Raw genomic sequence first — 22,226 nt, 5'->3', positions numbered from 1 at the left:
CCCATTGTAAAGGATGCTTCACACAGTTGTAGTAATGGGAACAAGAGCATTTCTGACCCTTGGCCTGAAAATCTAAAAGTGAAACTGACTTATGAGAGCATTTCAGTAGCCCAGAAAACACAGTGAACACCTACCATGCAGAGATTATAGTGGACCCTAGGGTTCCAGGGATGAATAAGACACTCTGTCCCAAAAGAACTCATCAAGGTAAATGAGAAGTTGTAGACAAGTTAGCGAAAGTGAAGAAAAGGGAAAATCTTAGGGGGAGGAGAGGGGAACTTTGTTTTAACGGAAGGAGACTGTCTTCAAAGTGCTTTTCCAAGACAGGAGAAAAATCCCCTGGAGCTTAAGTGCCTCCAGGAGTGTAGACAGCAAGTTACCAGCCTGCGAGGGGTCTGTTCAGTGGTCAGAACACCGTGCTCATGAGATGAGAGTGGGTTCTACCCAGGTTATTCCTCTCTGTTCCATGGCCACGAACCATGTCGGCCCTTGACCCTGATTCAGCCCTGGCTCTGGCTCCTTGGACAGCCAGGCAGCCATCGCCCAGCATCGTCTTGGTGCTTGGTCCCACTGATGGAGCAAGAGCGCCATCTTTTCATAGCTGGAGGCCTGAAGAATCCAAGAACTATAGATATTGGGAAGATACTAAGTGGACTCACAGAAAGTAAACATTACAGGCCAGGCACAGTGGTTCACACCTGTAATCCCTTGGGGAGCACTTTGGGAGGCCGAGACAGTGAGACAGGATTATTGGAGCTCAAGAATTCAAAACCAGCCTAGGTAACATAGATCTATCTCTACAAAGAAAATTGTATTTTAAGTTTTTAATATAAAAATTATTTTAAAAATAAACATCACATTTACACTGTCAGCTCTGCATAATCAGCCAAATCCAGTTTTCATATTTAAAACGAATGAACCTCCTCCTCTCAGTGACAAAGATGAGCTGAAGCTTTACCCCTCGATAGTGTTGGGAAAGGAAATTCGACAAAAATCTAAGGAAGGACCAAATATTGTACAGAGTGTGCCAATAGGGTCTTGCAACTGGACTGAAAATACCTGCCTTTTCTCTCCACAGGGGAAAGTGGAAGTGGAAGCTGGGAAAGAAGGTATGAAGTTTGAAGCGAGCGCCTTCTCATACTACGGCGTGATGGCCCTGACAGCCTCTCCAGGTATGTTTGGTTCCCAGCCGCACAGGGCAGGGCCACATGTTAGGAAGTAAGGCCCCTCTCCTGTCATCTTTCTCTCTCTATCTGCCAGCTGACCCACTCATTTCCTTTTTGAACTTTTTTTTTGAAGTATATCATATATGCAGAAAATCTGCACAAATCCTAAGTATACACCTCCATGAATTCTCACAAACTGAACACATGTGTAAAGCGGCACCCAGATCAAGAGACAGGACGTTACCAGCCTTACAGAACTCCCATCACACTCCCTTTTAGTCACTGGTCTCCCAGAGTAACTGCTGTCTTGACTTCTCGATTAGCCTAATTTTGCCTGCTTTTGAACTTTGCATAAATGGAGCCACTGTGTGTGTTACACAGAGGCTGGCTCCTTTCTCTCAGTGTCGTGCTTGTCACGTCACCTCTGTTGCTGTATGTGATCACACTCTTGTTTCCTCTTGCCGTGTCTAGTATGCCACTGTATGAATACACAGCAGTGCTCGTGCCCTTTCATTGCTGATGGACATTGGGGTAGTCCTGTCTGGGGCTACCATGAATATGTGGCTTTGAACATTCTTGTACATGTCTTTGGGTGAATGTGTGTGTCTGTTTCTGCTGGGTGTGCACCTGGGACTGGCACTGCGGGTCAGAGGGTGTGCCTCTGGATTCAGCTGTGATGTACCCGCTTACCCCCAACCTATGCTGTGTGAATTCTGGTCGCTCTGTATCCAGCACTTGAGATTGTTGAGTCTGTTAAATGTTAGCAGTTTGGGAGGTCTTAATTGGCATGTTTCTGAGGACAAATGAGGTTGTTCCTATATACTGACTGCCTGTGGCCAGCTCTTGTCTGAAGAACTGGCCAGTTGAGTCAGCCAGTTAAGGGTGGGTGGCTATGGGATTGACTAAGTTCTCTGAGCACAAGATTCCAAGATGCCGGCCAGCCAGATGTTCCCTCAGACATGAACACAGACACCTGGTGGCTTGCTGGCCGCTGGGGATGGCGCTGCTTGGCAGAGCGCACACGCTTGCTATTAATACCTTAGGCAGCCCGAACAGGTCGGGCAGGTCGACAGAGGTGCTGGAGTGCCACCTTGTGGCAAAAACACCAAATGATGTGCGGTTTTAGGAAACCTCATTTACAAACCTCAAACCTAAAAATAACCCATTTTAAAAGAATTCCTGAAAGCCAGGCTTCAAAGGGGAGTTTTTGTGACATTGGTTTTCATCGACTGCTCTACCCAATAGTCTGAGGAACTCAAAGATGTTTCAGTTAGAAAGTCACTGAGACATCAAGAATTCTGTTGCATTTCTAAACTTCTTCTGTCCCAAACACCCCTTCTCACTATCCTGGTGCAGGTGTTTGAGTCCTGGGGGCATAGTGTTCCCACTGTCAACTGCTGACCAACACCCATATGCATTGTGAACATGGGCCTGTCTGACCCTACTTAATGAGTAGGTTTCTGTCGTAAACTTGAAGGTGACCTTCGTTTTCACTGCTTAGTGACAGAGACAGGGTAGCTCTTACCTAGGCATGAGAAGACCTGGGTTATAGCTTCAGCTACATCACAGGCAGGTCGTGTGATGTTGAGTGAGGCCCTTGGTCTCCACCTTAAGAGGATATAATGATACCAACTCATGTGATTATTAGAAGACTAGGATGCAGTGATCCTCACACAAGTGCTTTTTCCCCTTGAAAACACGAGGGGAAATGTGGGTATGGCAGAAAGGTGCCATGACTGTGACGAGTTTTGGCAGCTGATCTCAAATTAGCTCCAGGTGACTTTATAAGATGACTTTGAAAAGAAACTAGGAGTGGGTTTGTACATTTCTACCAATTATTGGTTCCTGAAACGTAAATATCAGCCCAGTTCCTATTGAACTGTAATGGAAGGATAAGTCTCATTCAGAAGAGGACGTGGTGAGCAGCCCTCTGAGTCTGGAACTGCTAAGAAGGAAGGGGAAATCACTTGAGGTCAGGAGTTTGAGATCAGCCTGGCCAATGTGGTGAAACCCCATCTCTACTAAAAATACAAAAATTAGCCAGGCGTGGTGGCACATGCCTGTAGTCCCAGCTACTCGGGAGGCTGAGGCAGGAGAATCGCTTGAACCTGGGAGGTGGAGGATGCAGTGTGCCCAGAGCATGCCACTTTACTCCAGCCCAGGTGGCAGAGTGAGACTCCATCTCAAAATTAAAAAAGGGGGGGAATTTCATTAATGGCATCTTCTCTATTCCAAAGCCTAGTATTTTACTTAACTTTATGCTAAGATTTGGGATTTTGTATATTCATTGAGAAGCACAGTTAGTACAGACATCTCAAGGTAAAGTTTCTGTTTATTGATGTTCCCTATCTGGGGAAAGCCTGCAATAATCAGTTCTTAAGAACTGCCTGCCCCAGAGGCATGATTCCTGCTCAACATTTCGTGTTCTGAGACTTTTCAGTCTGATGGGGTGGTGAGAAGCGGTGATGAGGCAGACTCCGGCCTGCGTTCCCGGGAAATCTGTGTATATGCGTTCTTGACTTACTTTCCTCTCTTTGGAGATTTGAAAGCATTCCTAACAATTCAAAGCTTCAGGTCAAAGTTAAAATGAGCTAAAGTTGCACATGTGAGAAGCTGTAGGCTGTGCAGTGAGTGAGTATTGGGGTGTAGGCACCAGCAGTTTGGGTCAGGTTCTTAGAGCAGTTGACTCATGGAGCTCCCCTTTTGCGCAGCTACTAGTGATTTAAGCCCTCAAGAGTCGCACCTTTTGAGCTCTCAACCCCAGTTGGTTATTATTGGCTTAAGAGATTTCGTGGTTAGTAACAAGCCCATGGGTAGGATTTCTCCTGGTCTTAGCCTCCCTGTATTCCTCTTCCTGGAAAGCAGTGTGTGCTGTTTTGTGTCTATACCATACCGACTTGCCTTTCTGCAACTGAGTGCGCATATTGTATTGGTAGAACAAGTATCCCCTCCTGTCCCTTGATTACAGAGATCTCTTTTCTTACCTTTTGATGTGATCTCACCCTGTTTTTCTCCATTTTTCAGTTCCTTTGTCCCTGTCTCGTACCTTTGTTGTCAGCAGAACAGAGTTGTTAGCAGCAGGTTCTCCAGGTAATTCTGCATGCTTCCTTTCCGTAATTCTCCCAATTGCCTCCCCTGCCCCCCATCACGCCTGGCTGGCTGGGTCTGCTCCCTTTACCTGGACAGCCTGTTTTCATGTTCCTTGGCACGCTAAAGCTCTAAGGTTCTGTAACTTTATAGCGAGCTCTCCAGGAAAGCATAAGCCACAGCAGGTGGAGAGTCCAGAACACCGCACAGTCGCATGCACACAGTAGCCGTGAAGCATGAGAAGGGAGGGCTGCTCTGGCGTGGATTGTTAGTGCTCCCTGCCCGCACAGCTGACCTTGAATTTTCAGGTCAGCAGTAGGGGACTGTTCTTGGTTCTTATTCTGACCTCAGCAAGTCATGGTGTGTGGAGTTTGCGGAGGCCCTGAGGGCCTCAAACCCTGAGGCTGCTTTTATAGAGCCCATTTGCCAAAGGCCTGAGAACTGTAAACTCTTCTTGGTAAGCAAGAAAAATACCCGGTCCACACAGGTGCACAATATTCCTGTCTCCTGGGTTCTTCCCACATCTGTGTGAGCAGAGCGCGAGCGCCGCTGCTGTCCGCCAGGCAGGCGGCCCTGCTTCTCCCCGCCACCTGACTTTGTTTTGGAGTGAACACCCAGCACATTCCTATCCCGCTGCTGCCGACTGCCCTGCAGGAGAGGGTGGCCGGGCCTAGCTAATACGTCCAGCCATTAAAAAGAAGGGAAAAGGCTTAATCTGTCTTTAATTAAAATTGCTGGGATTTCCTAGTTGGTAACACAACTTTCCTATATTTATCTTCAGAGTTTTTTCCATAATTACTATACTGTCATAAAACTTTGGAACATAAATTTGGCCACAAAACCTGACCTGAACTGGGGGTCAGTCACTACGGTTTTCGCTCTATTTGTTGTGAATTCTCGTCTGTCTCACCAAAAGTTAATGTGTTTGCAGACTAGGGCTGCCCCAGAATTGCTGGGTGGTGTATGTAACATGGGGTGTACAGACTGTATCACCTTCCAGAATTCAAACATCTCCGGCCCCCAAGGGCTTCAGATGAAGAATGTGGACCTTTATTATTACTATTTTAAGTAAGATGGCATTTGAGGCTCTGAGCAGTGGGCTGAAGCTCAGGGTTGCAGCACCCCTGCTTGTACTGGCGCCCATCGAGCTGTGGAAGGGGACCCAGAAGGCAGGGCCTGCTCCTCCAGAGGGTGGCCATGGAGCCAGGCCGCAGGCTTTTGGCAGAGGAGAGGGTCCACTCACACAAACAGCGGGCGGTGGGGTGAGAGGAAGCAGACTGAGTCTAGATGCTTTGGAAGATCAGAGAAATCGCCCTAAAATCCTCCTCAGGAGAAAACAGGAGACTCGAAAGTACTGCAGGAGACCTCAGACAAGCAAAGTACCTTGAAATGTTTTGTTTTTATAGCCTTCAAATGTTAACACAAACTGTTTCAAAGGTGTCTGTAGAAATGGTGATGAGATAGGTGGCTAAAGCACAGGGATACAGTAGGATCTCGTTTCAAAAAAACGGAGTAATCTGTCACCCTGAGTGAAGTCACTGCATGTGCAAAGGCTTGGTCATGGGGTGGGCACATGGTGGCAAGGTCCGGGAGGAAGCTGACAAGAAAGAATAGAAAATGCCAACTGAGCTCACTTATGGGGTACCTACTCTACTGATGTCAGATAAGCACTTTGTACATTATCTTATTTTTAACCCTTGTCAGACCTTATAAGATGGGTACCAGGGCTGGGCACGGCACTCACGCCTGTAATCCCAGCATTTTGGGAGGCTGAGGCGGGTGGATCACCTGAGGTCAGGAGTTCAAGACCAGCTTGGTCAACACGGTGAAACCCTGTCTCTACTAAAAATACAAAAATTAACTAGGCATGGTAGTACACGCCTGTAATCCCAGCTACTTGGGAGGCTGAGGCAAGAGAATCGCTTGAACCTGGGAGGCGGAGGTTGCAGTGAGCCAAGATTGCACCACTGCACTCCAGCCTGGGTGACAAGATCGAGACTGTCTCAAAAAAAAAAAAAAAAAAAAAAAAAAAAGTACCAGGTACCATCATCCATGTTTTACAGATAAAGAATCTGAAACTTAGCAAAATTGGGTCACCTATTCAAAGATCCATTCTGCTAAATATAAAAGTCCGATAAATTGTTAATTTGCCTTGTTCTCGTAGAAATGGAAACAAGGGGAACTGCCACTCTGAATTTAATTTATCTAACAATGGAAAATTAGTTCATAACTTGACAATTGGAGGGAGAGTTAAGATACAAAAATTTTAGGAGAAAGTGGCTGGGCGCGGTGGCTCACGCCTATAATCCCAGCACTTTGGGAGGCTGAGGCAGCCAGATCACTTGAGCTCAGGAGTTCAAGACCAGACTGGGCAACATGGCAAAACTCCATCTCTACCAAAAATGTAAAAATTGGCCGGGCGCGGTGGCTCAAGCCTGTAATCCCAGCACTTTGGGAGGCCGAGACGGGCGGATCACGAGGTCAGGAGATCGAGACCATCCTGGCTAACTCGGTGAAACCCCGTCTCTACTAAAAATACAAAAACTAGCCGGGTGAGGTGGCGGGCGCCTGTAGTCCCAGCTACTCGGGAGGCTGAGGCAGGAGAATGGCGTAAACCCGGGAGGCGGAGCTTGCAGTGAGCTGAGATCCAGCCACTGCACTCCAGCCCGGGCGACATAGCGAGACTCCGCCTCAAAAAAAAAAAAAAAAAAAAGTAAAAATTAGCTGGGCATGATGGCACACGCCTATAGTCCCAGCTACCCAGGAGGCTGAGGCAGGAGAATCCCCTGAGCCCAGGAGGTTGAGGCTACAGTGAGCCAAGATCACACTACTGCATTCCAGCCTAGGTGACAAAGCAAGACCCTGTCTCAAAACAAAAAAAAAATTAGGAGAAAGCGAACTCATCACTGGAGATTCTTGGAGTACTTATATTTTGTTCTGGGTGTCCTGTTTTAAGACGGTGATGGGGTGAGATGAACAGCTGCAGGATTTATCCTGCAGAAGAGACTTAAGTAGACCATCGCTCTCTCCACCTATCTAAGGGCTATTTTGAATAGCAGAGGAAGAAAAGGCACTAAAGCTCCACACAGAGGAAGTGAGGCTATCATTTGAAGTTAGGGAGGCACATTTTGATGGGCGCGATGACAAACTTTCCTGATAGCCAAAGGGCAGGTGCAGCCAAGGGCCAGCTCCTCCGAGGGACACATTGCAAAGAGGAGCCAAGCGTCAGATGGGAGAATTGGTCCCCTCCAGTCCTGTGATAGGATGCAATTCAAGACCTGGCCAGGGTGGGCACGCAGTTCCTATCTGCAGTAGTCGGTTAGAAAAGTAAAAAGTGAAAGAAGCCTTGGTGAAGGGGCATTTTTTAATGACATTTCTATTAGAAGCCACAGTGAACTTCCCTTTAAGAGCAACAGCACCCAGACTAGAGCACCTTCCACTGTGTTTTAAGGGAGGGATGCTACAAAACCTCACTGAAGACTATAGCGCCCAAGATAACTTATGCAAACACTCGTTAGGGGTTTGGGTTTGGTGTCTTCTAGCGTTCTTAAATTCCTGAGACATCCTCGGGCTACCTGATGGGGGATTTTAATGGGGTCAGAGATGAAGATAATAGGTTTGCCTAGAGGGTATGGTATGAGCAGACAAGTATTTTGATCCCTTTATAATACCTTGTTTTTACTTCCGGCAAAATAATGAAGTGCTGTCCTCTTGTGGCCTGCGTTTGATATCAAGCAGCTTCTGCATGTTGGGCCTTGGCCCGTCCTCGCCTGAGCATCTCACAGCACCCAGGAACGTTCCTCACGAAGGCACACAGTGCAGGGTCTTTGCTGTTAGAGACTTGGGAGGATTGTGTCTGTCACATACACAGGGCCAAGCAGCTGAAATGGGCATATTCTGCTGGTACAGGGAAGCCCACGAGTCTGCCATATGTAGGAGACCCTCTAGCGTACTGTGTGGCCAAGACATCTGGAATCAGTTGGCTGGGCTTGTGTGGCATTTAGTATTTTTTATTTGGAAAATAAAGAGCTGGTTTTATTGGCTGTATCTACTTCACTTAAACAGTTGGATTTTTCCTTCCTTTTCCAGGTGAAAATAAGTCCCCTCCTCGCCCATGTGGCTTGAATCACTCAGACTCTCTCAGTCGAAGCGACCGGATTGACGCCGTCACACCAACACTGGGGAGCAGCAATAACCAGCTCAATTCTTCACTCCTCCAAGTCTATATCCCCGATTACTCGGTGCGAGCTCTTTCGGATCTGCAGTTTGTTAAGGTGAGAGATGTGAGTGCAGCATGGCTGGACCTGGCAGTTACGTGTCAACTTCCCTGGCAAATTGTCTGTTTTGACCCTTGCCCTCCTCGGAGCTCTCCCTTTGTCACTTTGTGGTGCCCTGCCTTCCATTCTCAACTACAAACCCTGTCTTCATCTGTTGCGCCCAAGCCTCAGGTTGAGAAAAACGTTGATCTTCTTGGTTCTATCCAATGAGCTGCCAAATGAAATGTAGCTCTTTCAGGGAATGGGAGCCAGAGATCCTGGAAAATAGAGTAGCCCCTTTTCAAAGAGCTCCTGGGTGCGTGGCTCCCTGCCTGGCCCTGGGAAGGCTGAGGTCAGGAGACTTGGGAGCGTCTCGGGGAAGGCTCCACCTCTGTCTTCTGCCCGGCAGTCAGGGTACTTACCTTGGTCTGAAATAAAGATGACTTTTGGAGAACAAACCAGCTTTAGCTGGGGGAAACCAGTTTCTGTTTTCTAGTCCCTAAAAGTTTGAGACTATATTTGGAAGTGGGTTACATCAGTGAGAACTGACTTGTTCACCAAAGTCAACTTGACCTTTGAAAAGTGGCTCACTGCACTCAAGTGTGATTTTTCTCCTAGAGAGGCTGCTGTGGGCCTCTCAGGGGATTGAACATGTGGAGATAAGAAAACCTAAAAATAAGCATTATCTTGGTTTGTTTTCTGTGCCGTCTTCTGGCCCCAGATCTCAAGACAGCAATACCAAAATGCCTTGATGGCATCCCGGATGGACAAAACCCCTCAGTCTTCAGACAGTGAAAACACTAAAATCGAATTGACTCTTACGGAGCTGCATGACGGGTTGCCAGACGAGACAGCCAACCTGCTCAACGAACAGAACTGTGTGACGCACAGTAAGGCCAACCACAGCCTGCACAACGAAGGCGCCATCTAGGCCGCACTGGCTGCACCCGCCCAGGCCTGCACCCACCCACTCCTGAGGGTCCGGCCCCGTCTGCCCATGACTTCACTGGTGTGAGTTTGTCCGCCATGCTGCACCCTGCAACATCCTGAGACCAAAGACCTTGTGCCCTTCCCAGGAGCCGCGGAGGAGGACGGTGAGGGGAGGAATGGAAACTAGAAATATGAAGTTGGCAGCCGGGGCATGGCGTTCAAGATTTTGGAGATGAACTGATTGCGCCCAAATAGAATCATGTTTATTTTTTCAGCTCTCCCTTTCATCGTTATTCATGCTCCTCTGCCCTCCATTTGCATGAAGTTGAAAATTGTCGCGATTTATTTTTTCAAGAGATCATGTTTTTAAAGTGTCTTTTGCAGAGTTTTAAGTTGTTCTGTCTGAACTCTGCTGCGATCCCATGATGTGACCCTAATAGGCTGGACTTGCCCCTCCGGTAGCCTTCCTTGGCTCTCCCAGGGAGGAGCACCCTTCCTCTGCGCCCCAGTGGGCATCACTGTCGAACTCGCTGGCTGAATGAAGAAGACCGTGTTACTGCAGAACCTGCCAAGTCTGTCATCACTGTGGGGTGTAGCCTGCCTCAGAGGGACCTGCAGTCCTCTCTGAGCTCAGTGGTATTTTGAGAAGTTAATGTTTAACTGTACCCCTTTCCCTCAGGAAGATTTAACATTTGCTTGGGAATGTGATTTTGCTCCCACCCTAAGGAATTTTTATCACCAAAATGAATATTAATGAATTTAAAACCCATGGTTTATCATTGGCAAGAGGCAAGTTGACTTTATCCTGTCATTCCAGCCAGCCCTCCTCCCCGACCCAGTGCCCAAGCTCACAGAGTGTCACCACCCACCTCCCTGGTCCTTGCTCTTGTTAACCCAAGATGCTGCTACACAGATGCCAAATGGAAATCTTCCACAGGGCTGTTCAGTAAACACGTGATGTGGAGTGCAAGCTCCTCCCCTTCCCGCTAGGACATACGTTAACAGAACAGGAGTCGGACCTTCTAGCTGCACTCTACTGTGTGCCGGGAAGGCATTTCTAGACCCATGTTTTTAAAGGAGGGAACTTTGGGGATTGCCAGCCCCTGCTCCTCCCAGGGAGCCAACTGTCCCTCCTCCCGTGTCCCTGGGCCCATGGGGCCCGGCAGTGGCTTTGTGCCCTGCCTGAGGGCCTCTGCCGCCTCCCTCAGATGCGGAGAGGCTGCCTGTACAGCCAGGGTCAGTTTGGCCCCAAACAGGGATTCAGAAACCAAATGCGTGTTGTGGCCATTTTATGTGTGTCTCCGTCTTATTTTAATACCAAATTCATCATGTAGTGAAATTATGTCAGGAGGTATTTGAGTGACTGAATTCTTAACTACAGCTTATCTGTGTTTTGTTAGCCCGAGGGATATGTGCAGGTTGTTGGCGCTATTCATACACTGAAATGAAATCATACCAGTGTACACACGAGATGATCAGTCCTCGCCGAGCGTTTTCTGTGTAGGCTCACTGTGCGAAGGGAGGCCTTGGCTAAGCAGCAGTATTCTCCTCCCAACTCCAGGTAGGAAGTCTGTTCAGCCACCGTTGGGCTGTGTGCAGGGCAGGGAGCGTGGCTGAGGAGCAGACAGCAGCAGGCAGCCTGGTGAGCCATTTGGTGCCTCGCGTGTCGTGCATGCCCAGCTCGGTGTTTCCTCTGGGATGTCAGTCCTGGAGTGTCTTCCTCAGAAGGTGCCATGCCCCGTAGTAGGGGGAAGTACTGATTCACTTGGTGTAGAGGGTGCTGAGTGGCCTGCTGCTGGCATGCAACCTGCCCCCATGGGATGAAGCCCCACTGTGTAGCTTGAGCTTAGAGGGGACCCCACTCTAAGCATCCTTTTTTTAAACAGAGCCATCCAAATATAAAAGTCAGTTTCTTAAGATGCCTCTCCCTGAGCACAGCACCAGTGTGATGAGTGTCTAAAGATGAGGAGTCCCTGCAACAGAGCGAAGCCTGGCCCATGCTGGGGGAGGGTGTCTGTCCCCCACTTTGGGCCTGCGCAGTGCTGGCCTTCCCTGAGCGGTGGAGAGTCAGGCCTGCCTAGCCCGGCTTCTCTGGCCTCAGGAGCTCCGCCCTGTCAACCTGCCTGGGCTCACATCTGCTTCTCCACACAGTCTGTCTCAGGGATGCCTTGTTACTGGGAGAGCCTCTGGAATCAGAGCTAGTGTGTTGGTGCCCTTTTCGAGCTCTGCTGTTCCTTTATAAATCCTGAAGAACAGTCTGGGAAGAGGAGAGGGGATGCCAGCTGCTGCCTCTGACTTCAGGGAGAAGCAGACTTCTTAATACTGTCTTCTTGCTCAGCGTGACGGCTTCTTGCAAATTATTCTCTTATAAAAGAGCTCGGCAGGAGCGGCTCATCAGTGGGGCTCCCAGAGTTTGAAATTTTAACTGCCAAGTTCGTATTCGTTTTCTGTTATTCTCTACCTTCCATTAGTCACACTATTTGATAACATTAGGGAATCTAAAATCCTGTCAGGTCCCTGAAGGAATGAAGGCTAACATCTCCGGGGAGAGCGTAGGACCCTTCAAACAACACTCATGTCTGAGCGACCCGATTCCTCTTCCAGGCCCCACTTTCCCTCAGGAAACCAACCTTTTGGACGGTTGGAGGAGAAACACTGGGCTCTTGCTTGTCTGGGGCAGCAGGAGAATGACTTTGGCTTGGAAGGCCTCTGCCATTCATCTCTATAAAGCCAGTGGGGTCCGGCAGAGAAAGACCGGGGAATAGCTGCAGTCTCGATGTGGCTGCTCTTTGGCACCTCTGCTGGACTGCCCTCCCATGGCTGCGACCTTTCCAAGTGTGGAAAGGAGTGGGTCAGGTGGACCAGATGCAGACCCCTGAGTTCTGGATACTGACAGGAGGCCTCACCCTCCTTTACGGGGCCTCTCCGGGTGGGACAGGGCCTCTCCTGCTCCTGAGCAGCCACTGGTGCCCCGTGGTTCCGCTGGACTAAATCCCTAGCATCCAGATAGTCCTAGGACGCTGGGCCTTCTCTGTAAAGGAGAGCTTTTCTCCTGCTGTCTGGGAGGTTCCTTCCCTTCACTGCTTGTCCCATATGCATCAGGCAAATTCAAACTCATACATTTAAACTCTTAGGAAAACAAAATCTTAAGACTTAAACACAGATATTGGGGTGCTAATCAACTAGCTTAAATCTTGGTTCTTACATAATTTGAACTTGAAAGGGTACGTTGAACTCTGTTCTTTCCTCCCTCCTCACCTCACTCCCTGCAGGGAGTTAAATGCCATGTTGAAGCGGTTGGCATCCCCAAGTGGGAGGGAGTGGGGCGGCTTACCACCTTCTAATGTGACTTCAAGGAACAATGCAGATGTTGAATGCAGAGCTCCACACTAATATGGAACAGTAACTGTGAGTATATTTACCTGTGCTGTCCTCAGCACTGTACACTAAAGGACCAGCTTTTCCAAGCCTAGGAAAATAATGGTAGATACAAATAGAAATACTTTTTCCCTAGGAAATGGAGCAATAGGAATTTGAGCTAAGCAGGAACCATGAACTTCTGCCCTCAAATTCTGTCTTCGGGTTGAGCAGACCTGTGTAGGCCCTGGCTGATCAAGCCTGTATCCTGCCTAGTGAAAACACAACCCCCTCTGTCATCTGAAAGCCAGCGGGGATCTGTAGCCATCCTCGCCTTCCCTAGGCCCAGGAAGGTGAGGGCTCCTGGGCAACCAGGCTTGTCCCTGTTGTTCCCCAGGGGTGATCTAGGCTGATGACTCACCTGGCTGGCACATGAAGGTGCTCACCTTGTTCTCTGGGGCTCCAAGCAAGAGCAGGCCAGGGAGGGCTGGCTTTCCACACTGCATTGCATGACCCGAGCTCCCTGGTGGCATGGGAAAAACTCCCCTCTGCTTTTGAGCCCAGAACAGGCTTTTCTTTGCCAAGAGTTGAGGAGAAATACAAGACTGAGCTGGCAGGTTAGGGTCTGGGAGGCCTCTGAGGTACCATTGCTTACTTCCTTACTGAGGAAACTGGCTCTTGTCCTGGGCCTTGTAGTTCCATTCTGGGCTCTAGACTAGTGGTGCTTCTGTCCATCAAGGGTATCTGGGTGAGCTGTAGGTTAACCCAGAATTAGTAGGGATATAGGGGTGTGAATAGGAAAGTGATTTGGGGATTCAGAAATTTTTCTGATGTAATTTATCAATGAGCAACTTCTCAGTTGATTTTTATACCTCAGGGTCATTTGCAAATCTTTTATCTTTTCCTATTTCTTAGGTGTTCAAGTTGGTTAATAGGAGAGAGATGTTCAGAGACTTCTAAGTTGAGGTTCATTTGCCTCCATTTGAGGGGTGAGTGGTGCACCAATAGCTTGCTGCTATTACTCAGCAAGGCTGTGACAAGCCAGCCTTCCTCCTCTAGCACTTGCAGGCTTTCTGTCTGCAATCACGGTTTACCTGCCCATTTCCCTTTTGCTGCCTTCTTTCCTATCTGGAGATTCATATTCCAGAGTCCCTGGTCGACCCTACGGACGCAAAGAGGAGACAGCAGTTCACAGCAACTGCATAGAGCAGGGAGCGGCTTTCCTCCCACCGTCCTAGGCAGGGGACCTTCTTTGCTTCTCAGACCTGAGCTCAAGTAAGCATGTTCTCTCTGTATGCTAGAGCCACTGACATCATCTCTACTAGAATTGTTTTAAATATCTTTTGATGGGAAATACCAGGTTGAACTTCAAGCAGCAGGGAAACAAAGGTTCTAGCTGCAAGAGAGTAAAGTTCTAGGTGTTTGTATGCCGAGGTTTATATGTACACAGATCCAATACATACTGTAAGAAAATCTTGAGTACACAAGGTTTTCAGGTTTTAATGCCCATTGGGACCATGAACAAATGAGGATGACTGGGACCATTGTCTTGCCTCGCTTGGAAGGATGCCTTCTGGCATGTATCCACATCTGATCCACATGGATTCACTTTTAGGATGCAATTCTTTGGGGGGCCAGATTCCGCTGCAGATTCACCCTGAAGAGAACTATCCAATGGGCCTGGTGGGGCTTGGGTGCCTGCCCTTTTTGTTGGAGGCTCAGGCTTCAGAGCAGAGCAAAGTTGGGAAGAATGAGGTCTTAGGATTCTCATTCCCCAGAGAGCCCCAGCCTCGCTTCTGATTCATTACTCCCCAAGTCTGAAGTCTACTGTGAAGGTGAAGTTACCAATTTTTTCTTGTTTCTTGAGTTCTTTAAACCCACAAATGTATATGCTTTATTTTATATTATTTATTATGTACATATGCCTGTTAGTACTTCATCTGTGACTAGGACAAGATCTGTCTTGAAGCTTCCTCATCCATGGATCCTAGGGTTCTGCTGTCCTTTAAGGCGGGTGAGAGGGTAGTATTTTTTTTTATAAACAGGTGGCTGCCTTTATCTTGGCCCTAGCATCCCCAGCCCCTTTAGTTGGGCCCACCTGTATTCCTGATGACAAGTGTTTTGGATGAAGATGGAGGCAGGTCTCCGATCTTGTGGGCAGGGCCTCTCAAGTACCTCCATGAACTATTTCCGAGGTGGTTTATTGGTGACAGGCTCTCTTCCCCTATGTAGGGTACAGTACAGCTGTGAGTCCATGGCCTCCTTCCTCCCAAGGCAGGTCACTTGCCTGGCCCCACGATGATAATGGTTTCTTCTACTTACCTTGAATTGCATAATCCATCTTTCTGGATAATGGAAGCTGCCTGCCCATCTGGGCTGTTAATATGCCTTTTCTTGGTTTTGAGGCCCAGTGCCAACATTGACTTGGCCCTCAAGTAAGACCCTGCTTTGTGTCTGACTTCCATTCTCCTCAGCCTTTATTCACTGTATCATAGTGTACAGGTCATGCATTTGAGCAGTGAAGTTTTCTGAACACAGTATTCAGAGCTGTGTACATAAACCCAAATAAGCACAAATGCCATGTATAGGATTAATGAGCTGATTGTCATAATGAATGCATTTTATAATTCAAATGATGTTGTAGATGTACAGTCTCTCCTATTTATTTTGTACCAATTTATTTGTAAATTTTGTGATTGTTTTACAAGGTTTTTGTTTATTTCTATTCTATTTAGATAAATGATGTTCTGTTCACCCTTCTAGCAGATGTGTGTTCCCTCTTCTCTTTCATCTATGCAACACCAACCATGCCATTGTGTTCAGCTTGGCTGAACCCACTGCCCTGCCCACTTGCCTGACTTTGCTGGTGGGAAAGCTGGGACTGGATCTCAGCATGACAACGTAGAAGAGCATCTTCTTTGGACAGTGTAAAGTCTTGAGAAGTGGGTACTAGTTCTGTGCCTCCAAGTCATAGCCTGGTACAGCTAATCCTAGGGGGAAGGTGTCCTTCTTTGCAAGGATTATAATCTGTCCTCCATCAGTTACTCTCTACATAAGAACATTCGGAGTATCCAGTCAAATTGCCCCAGACATTGGCTGCTCAGTCACTAATAACAACACACAGTGCAGCTGGGCTAAGCCGGTGTTTCCTAGGTAAGACCAAAGGCCTCATTCAGGCCTCTCATTTGGCTCTTAAAGGATGGCTTTATAGGTCCTCCTCTGCTATGCTAAGCCTGGGAGGAAGGTCAGAGCAGGCATGGATAGTTACTCTCGAGTGGAAAACATCCGACCTGAGTGTGGCGAGGCGTGTGCAGGTGGGTCTTCAGGATTCAGTGGACATCCTGTATTCCCCAGTAATCGGTGTGTATGATACACACTCTTTTCCATCACCACTTTGTCTTCTGTTTCTTCTTATCATCCTCACTCACATGTGACCAGTCCCTGAAGAACATATGGTGGAGCTTCAGGGACCCTTTGTGGTCCATTCCTAAACCACCTCTTTTTGGAATCCCTTTTTTTCTCTCCACTCTTAGTCTCTATTTTACATTCCAAAGAGGATCGTACTCTGATAATTTAGCCTCTTGACTGGTCCATTTGTAGTCCCTACTGAATTTATTTAACTGTGGCATTTGCAGTCTTTTACTTACACTTGTCCTGTGGATGGAGACATTTCAGGGAAGAACTGCTGACAGAGTTGGCTTTGAGATGCTGCCTGACCTAACTTGCCACTCCCATCTCCCCAGGCATCACCCAACTACCTGAATATAGCCCAGTGAAATGCCAGCTCCGGACCCTGCTCGCTTTCCTTAGAAGCAGGGCAGAAAGGGGCAGCAGAGCTAGGGAAAGAAATCACGGTAGCACATTCACTCCCAGCCTGCTGCCTTGGTTTGTTTTTCCTGTTTTACTCACTTGGTCTAGATGAGCCCTTAGCTCAAATCAGGAAATGCTCCAAGGAAAATGGAGGCAACTTTTCCTGGTGTCAAGATGAGATTTGCCTAAAAATCCCCCCTTGCATCCTCACAGTGCGCACATACCCGCTCATTTCTAAACTTCATTGTGATGTACCCCAGGGTTTCTATTGCACAAAAATTGTGCTCCCCAGAGCCGTTTCTCAACTCAGCAATTCACAAGGACACAAATATTGATCAGAGTCTTGTAGAGAAAGTGGTAAAAATTGACCTTTTTATAGCCTGGAGTTGATTTCTAGGAACTTATTTTATACTTTTTGAAGGTAATTTAATAAAGAGATGATTCTTTATTAAAGCCAAAAAGTTGAATTCTGTTAGATGGCTAATAAACTCTTTTGGTTTCTTTGTATGGTGGTTTTGTCATTTTCCCTCCAAGGGCCTCATATTCTGTGCTATTTTCAAGCAGTCCCAGAACAAAGGGATGATTCTAGGGCCTTTTTCTCTGACTTTCTGCTGGCACGCCGTCTCCCCTAGTGGATGACTGAGGACTGAGGATGCATGTTTCTAAGGGAGAATTAGTTGCCCGACTTCTCTGAAGTACTTTTCCTGTCAGGGTATTAGTGACTGTGCAGTGTTCAAACAGGAGGCCAACACGTGACAGGAATTTTTAGATTAGGCCAGCTTTCCTACTGCAATTCTCCGAAGTCATTGACTTGAGGTCAGGGGGTGTTCAAAATACCCACCCCCTCAGGTCAAAGATGACCTCTGGTGAGAACACCCTCTCAAAGACTGGACACTGAATAAACATTTTTCAGTGTGGGGAAGGTTTGCTTGGCAAATCCTCTTTCCAAGTATCTCAAGAACTTGTGAGATGTGGAAGGACTGTTTTTGCCTTTCGTGGGAAAATGTGTGCTCAGCTGCTTGGGCTCCAGTTTGTATGGGAGGGTTTATCTCAGGCCTTGTCTACTCCCCTGGCCAGACATGGCTTTGGGAAGAGCTCTGTGGGAGACCAGAACATCTGGGGACATATTTGTACCTAGTTATTTTGTGTGAAGAAACGAGGGGACCAGATTCAAAACTCGTCATTATGTTTTAAATTGGAAAACAGATTCCTCAGCCTTACAGTAAACAGTCAGCAAGTTTGAGAGGAAATGTGTGTTCAATGGGGAGTACTTTTTTTGTGTTAAACCTCTACAGAGAAACTTCTGTATATATTTTATTTTTGAGATCACACACCTTTGTTGGAACCAATCAGACTGTTGTGGCCTTGGGATGAAGACATTGTGTCTGAGGACAGGGAAAAATGGTTGAGAAATCCAGGGGTAAAGAACAGATGAGCTTTTTACTCATTCTATAAATGAACGTGCTGCCTGTTTAAAGGACTCGCTTTCTGCTGTTTCCAGATACCTAGCAGTGCGAGAACTGTGTGGTGTGCTGCATTCCTGTTACGGGAGGTGCGTGACGGGCAGTGTGGGTTTCTGGAAGTCACCTGTTCCTGCTTTCTGGCTGCCTGTGCCTGTGGTCATCCCTGCTCCTTGGCGGTAGTGCATGTTTTTCTTTTATCTTCAGGGTTGCTCTGGTAGCTCCATGGTAGAGATTTCATTCTCAGGGCCTCCCAAAAGTTGTGTATCATTTGAAATTGTTCCATTTGAGGAAAAACTTGAAGAAAAGCTGAATTCCCTGATCACCACTAAAGATTGTCATGAGAAACGTTAAGTATCTGAGCCCTAAACTACTAAGCCCAGTGAGGAATTGGAGCGTTAACTGTATGGCAATAGCTAGATCATAGTTACCATTTTTCCCACCATCAAAAAGATTAAATAGTTTCCATAACATGGAATGTGGATAAGGTTCCTACCCTAATACAGACTTAAATATGCAGTTGTTTGTCTCAGGCTATTTGTGGTGAATAAGCAGAGTATTTATTTTAAAATGACCAGGCAGCCTTGGAAAAATCGCTGGGCTTTAAAGTTGTTGACAAAGTAGTTCTTAAATAAATACATCTGATTTAGAAATACCTAAACATGGACAAAATACTTTTAAGTCTGACATGCAACTGCATGTGGCTTTTTAAAGTGATTTCTTAACAATGCTAACGTGACTTAAGGATTTGTAGTTCTATTAAAAACCACTTCTAAAAGTATCTTAGAAAGGATAGCTTGAAGGGTTTGCCTTATTTTAGGTCTCAGCAGAGGTATGCTTATAGCAAGAGAAAAATCTTAGGTCTAAGTAGAACACTAAACTTTCTTGGCTGTGACCAACTTTTCTGAAGTACACCATCAGAATTTTCACTATCTCTGCAGAGATGAATGAATGTACTGGGCAATTCCTCTCCCCAAGGAAACCCAGCAGGGCCTGGGTCTGCTGTACCACTGATCAACTGCTGGGGAGGCTAGGGTCCCTGTTAGTACATGCTGTAAGGTTGGAAGTTCAGTTTAGCACTCAAGAAGGGATTACCTGGTGTTCTACAATGCCTGTAAATAGTGTTTTCAAAATGCCTGGGAAAAAATTCTCAAAAGAGATGGCAGAATGGTCTTCTCATGGTGTAAAACTCCTCAGGATTTTTTTTTTTTTTTTTTTTTTTTTTTTTTTTTTTTAAGGAAAAAACTATACCTTTTAAGTTCGGCTTCCTTAACTACTGGCAACAGAGAGAAACTCGTAATTTGTTTTAAAAAGCCCAATTACAGCTGCCCTACCTACCCATGGACCATTGACTTCCCAGCACACTCTTAATAATATACAGAGAGGCACCATTTTGCTCTGGGTCTTACGGAATCCTAGAACTCTTTAATCACACGTTTTGGTGGTCCTACGGAGAGCTGTGACTAGCAGTGGAGTTCTTGCTTATTCCAGCTGTGTGCTTTTCACTTTCTGATCTTTGGACCCAGAGAATCATTTGCCATGGAATCATCTGGCTAGTAAGACACTCTTATATGGATGCAATACAAAAAGTGGTAAATTAAAGCAAAGCAATCATGTGGTCCTTGCTCTAAAAGGGACAATATGTAAATGTGCTACTATAATAAGGTAACTCTGTAGATGTAATAAGCTACTTATAAATTATTTGGGTTTAAGAAAACTTGACTATGTAAAACTGGGCAACATCTCCATCTTGAATGAGAATAATTAGTAACTAGGATGACCACACAGTCTCCTAACATGGGCAACAGTCTAATTGTTATTGCATTTCTGACCTGATTCTTTTAAAGGGGCATATATTCCCAATGGATACCATTTAGAATGTATGTTTCTTGGATGACTTAATCTGAAGCCATATATATCCAAAGTAGTGAGACAGTATATCCTTGACTAAGTTATCAGGCTGTGTTCCCTACTTACAAAATGATTTTTTAAAAAGCCTTACTTTATAGTCCTATTCCAAAAATCTTTCTGTGAAAAAATTGTGAGGCCTATGACGCACCATGAATATAATCATGTTAGAATGTAACAATTCTTGAATATATTTCCTTTGAAAGAATATCAAACTGACGTCACTACACCAAATCTAAACCCACTTGAAGACCAACAGCTATTACAGTTGTGCTACAGAATAGGTCAAAGTCACCATTAGAAATATTACACTTTATTGAATTCTGGAGCAGCTAATCTACCCTCCCCTATTGACCAATGACAAGAATGGAAGCAAATATATGATGGTTAAAGTAAGAGTCTATAACCACTGTTTAAAATGTTGAAACAACTTCCACTGTACTGGTGAAACAGTTTTAATACCCTAACATACACAGTAATAATTCATTCTTGTTTAAAACAAGAAGTGATTTCAACTTGGGATTGGGATTTTTATTTATTTTTTTGAGATGGAGTCTCGCTCTTATTGCCCAGGCTGGAGTACAATGGTGTGATCTTGGCTCACCGCAACCTCTGCCTCCTGGGTTCAAGTGATTCTCCTGCCTCAGCCACCTGAGTAGCTGGGATTACAGGTATGCGCCACCACGCCTGGCTACTTTTGTATTTTTAGTAGAGATGGGGTTTCTCCATGTTGGTCAGGCTGGTCTCAAACTACCAACCTCAGGTGATCCACCCGCCTTGGCCTCCCGAAGTGCTGGGATTACAGGCGTGAGCCACCGCGCCTGGTCTCAACTTGGGATTCTGAAGTGAATTTATTCACGCTGATTGTGCCCTCTACTTTAGTAAGGTTCTGGCTTACAGAGCCTTCTTCCCATCCTCTGATGTTCAACTTTAATATACAGCAATCAACTCTAGAGGATAAAGAAATCTGGATTTGGGTAGCATGAGCCACAGCTATATAGCCCACACTAACGAATGTTCTGTAGTATAAAAAGGGAGTTCTTCTCTTTTCTGGGGGCTTGTTCCTTTGTCCGCTTGCAGCTAAATTCTTTCTATAGATTTAGCACAGATAAGAAAAAGGTTGTTTTTGGATAACAATAAGCATTTGTGCTATTAAACAAAAAACAAAAACGGTAATAAGGATACTGTCTTTTCCCTCAAAATAGAGGGAATAAAGCAAGTAGAGAATACTTCTGTGCAAAGCCAGTGACAGAGAAGCAGCCTTGCCAGAGTCACTGAGGATGACTTAAAGGCTTATAAAAGGAAACTTGACCTTAACAGAGACTACATTTGATCATGGAAATAATACATTTCTCCACTGTTATACAAGACCATGTAATGCACTGAAAAAGTTGGATCTTGGAGTAATAGCACAATTTGTAACATTACAGATCACCTCTTCCCACTCTGTTCCACTCTGAGACTCTTCTCCTTTTCCTCGTGTATCCAGACACACTGACATATGGATGATTTTTTTAAAAGTTTCACAAGCCACAATGGAGCCATATACATGCAGTTCAGCCTGATTTTACCCTTATTTTCTTGTAATACAGACTCCATTACAATTTTGGACCATCTGCAAAGAGTACAGATACACAAAACCAAAACAAGTATCTATGATAAGAATAAAATCTTCAAAAACTTTTCAGATGTACCTTCATGGAGCCCCCTCCCTCCCCACCCAGTAGAACCCTAACAGGGACATCGTTTGTTCCCGCGAGTCCTGCCAGGACTTGTTTAATGGGTGCTCAGGGTTTTGGTTTTCCTCCTTATTCCTCCTCCTCCTCCTCTTCATCATCATCTTCATCATGGCAGTGTGTAATTTCCTGGGGGGCCAGTGGGAAGAGGTTGGGAGGTTTAATCTCACTAATTGATCGTGTCAGCTGGTGCCGCTTATAGTCAGTGTCTTTGAAATCCACTGATGTGCGGTTCCGGGTGGCAAGAGGAGACTCCATCTCATTGATGTCTACGTGTGTGTGCTCCACCGTTGATTCATGAGGCATCTAGATAGAAAAAAGCTAGAGGCTCAGAGAGCAGGCAGAACAAAGTAGTTACTTCCCAAATCCTAACCCCTCTCCTCTGTTACGTGGCCATGCAGTTACATCTATAATGGACCACAGGACAAGTCAATCTAGACTTATCTTCACAGAACTACTTATAGTTGCCTGTCTTCCTCTCTCCCTGCCCCTCAAAATGGTGCCCATATTGTCTAC

At 46.3% G+C, this 22,226-nt stretch overlaps 2 protein-coding genes across 12 annotated transcripts in view; one reads left to right on the top strand and one right to left on the bottom strand.

The window, feature by feature from the left end:
* Positions 1 to 20,958, top strand: part of CNNM2 (cyclin and CBS domain divalent metal cation transport mediator 2) — a 186,760-nt gene extending 165,802 nt beyond the window's left edge. The window contains exons 5-8 of one of the 2 annotated variants that reach the window (XM_010356187.2): positions 1,079 to 1,172; positions 4,191 to 4,256; positions 8,343 to 8,527; positions 9,231 to 20,958. In XM_010356187.2, the coding sequence (XP_010354489.1) occupies positions 1,079 to 1,172; positions 4,191 to 4,256; positions 8,343 to 8,527; positions 9,231 to 9,440 (555 nt within the window). In that variant the 3' untranslated portion in view covers positions 9,441 to 20,958. The remainder of the gene's footprint in view (positions 1 to 1,078; positions 1,173 to 4,190; positions 4,257 to 8,342; positions 8,528 to 9,230) is intronic. The other variant, XM_010356188.2, reaches the window with a different exon arrangement.
* NT5C2 (5'-nucleotidase, cytosolic II) overlaps positions 20,132 to 22,226 on the bottom strand; it is a 106,409-nt gene continuing 104,314 nt past the window's right edge. For all 10 annotated transcript variants that reach the window (XM_030941375.1, XM_030941373.1, XM_030941380.1 and 7 more), the window contains one exon: positions 20,132 to 22,016. In XM_030941375.1, the coding sequence (XP_030797235.1) occupies positions 21,783 to 22,016 (234 nt within the window). In that variant the 3' untranslated portion in view covers positions 20,132 to 21,782. The remainder of the gene's footprint in view (positions 22,017 to 22,226) is intronic.

The sequence above is a fragment of the Rhinopithecus roxellana genome, chromosome 11 (assembly GCF_007565055.1).
Source record: "Rhinopithecus roxellana isolate Shanxi Qingling chromosome 11, ASM756505v1, whole genome shotgun sequence".
NCBI classification, from domain to species: Eukaryota; Metazoa; Chordata; class Mammalia; order Primates; family Cercopithecidae; genus Rhinopithecus; species Rhinopithecus roxellana.
Note: the sequence above shows the minus strand (reverse complement) of the source record. Positions and strands in the feature narration are given on the sequence as shown.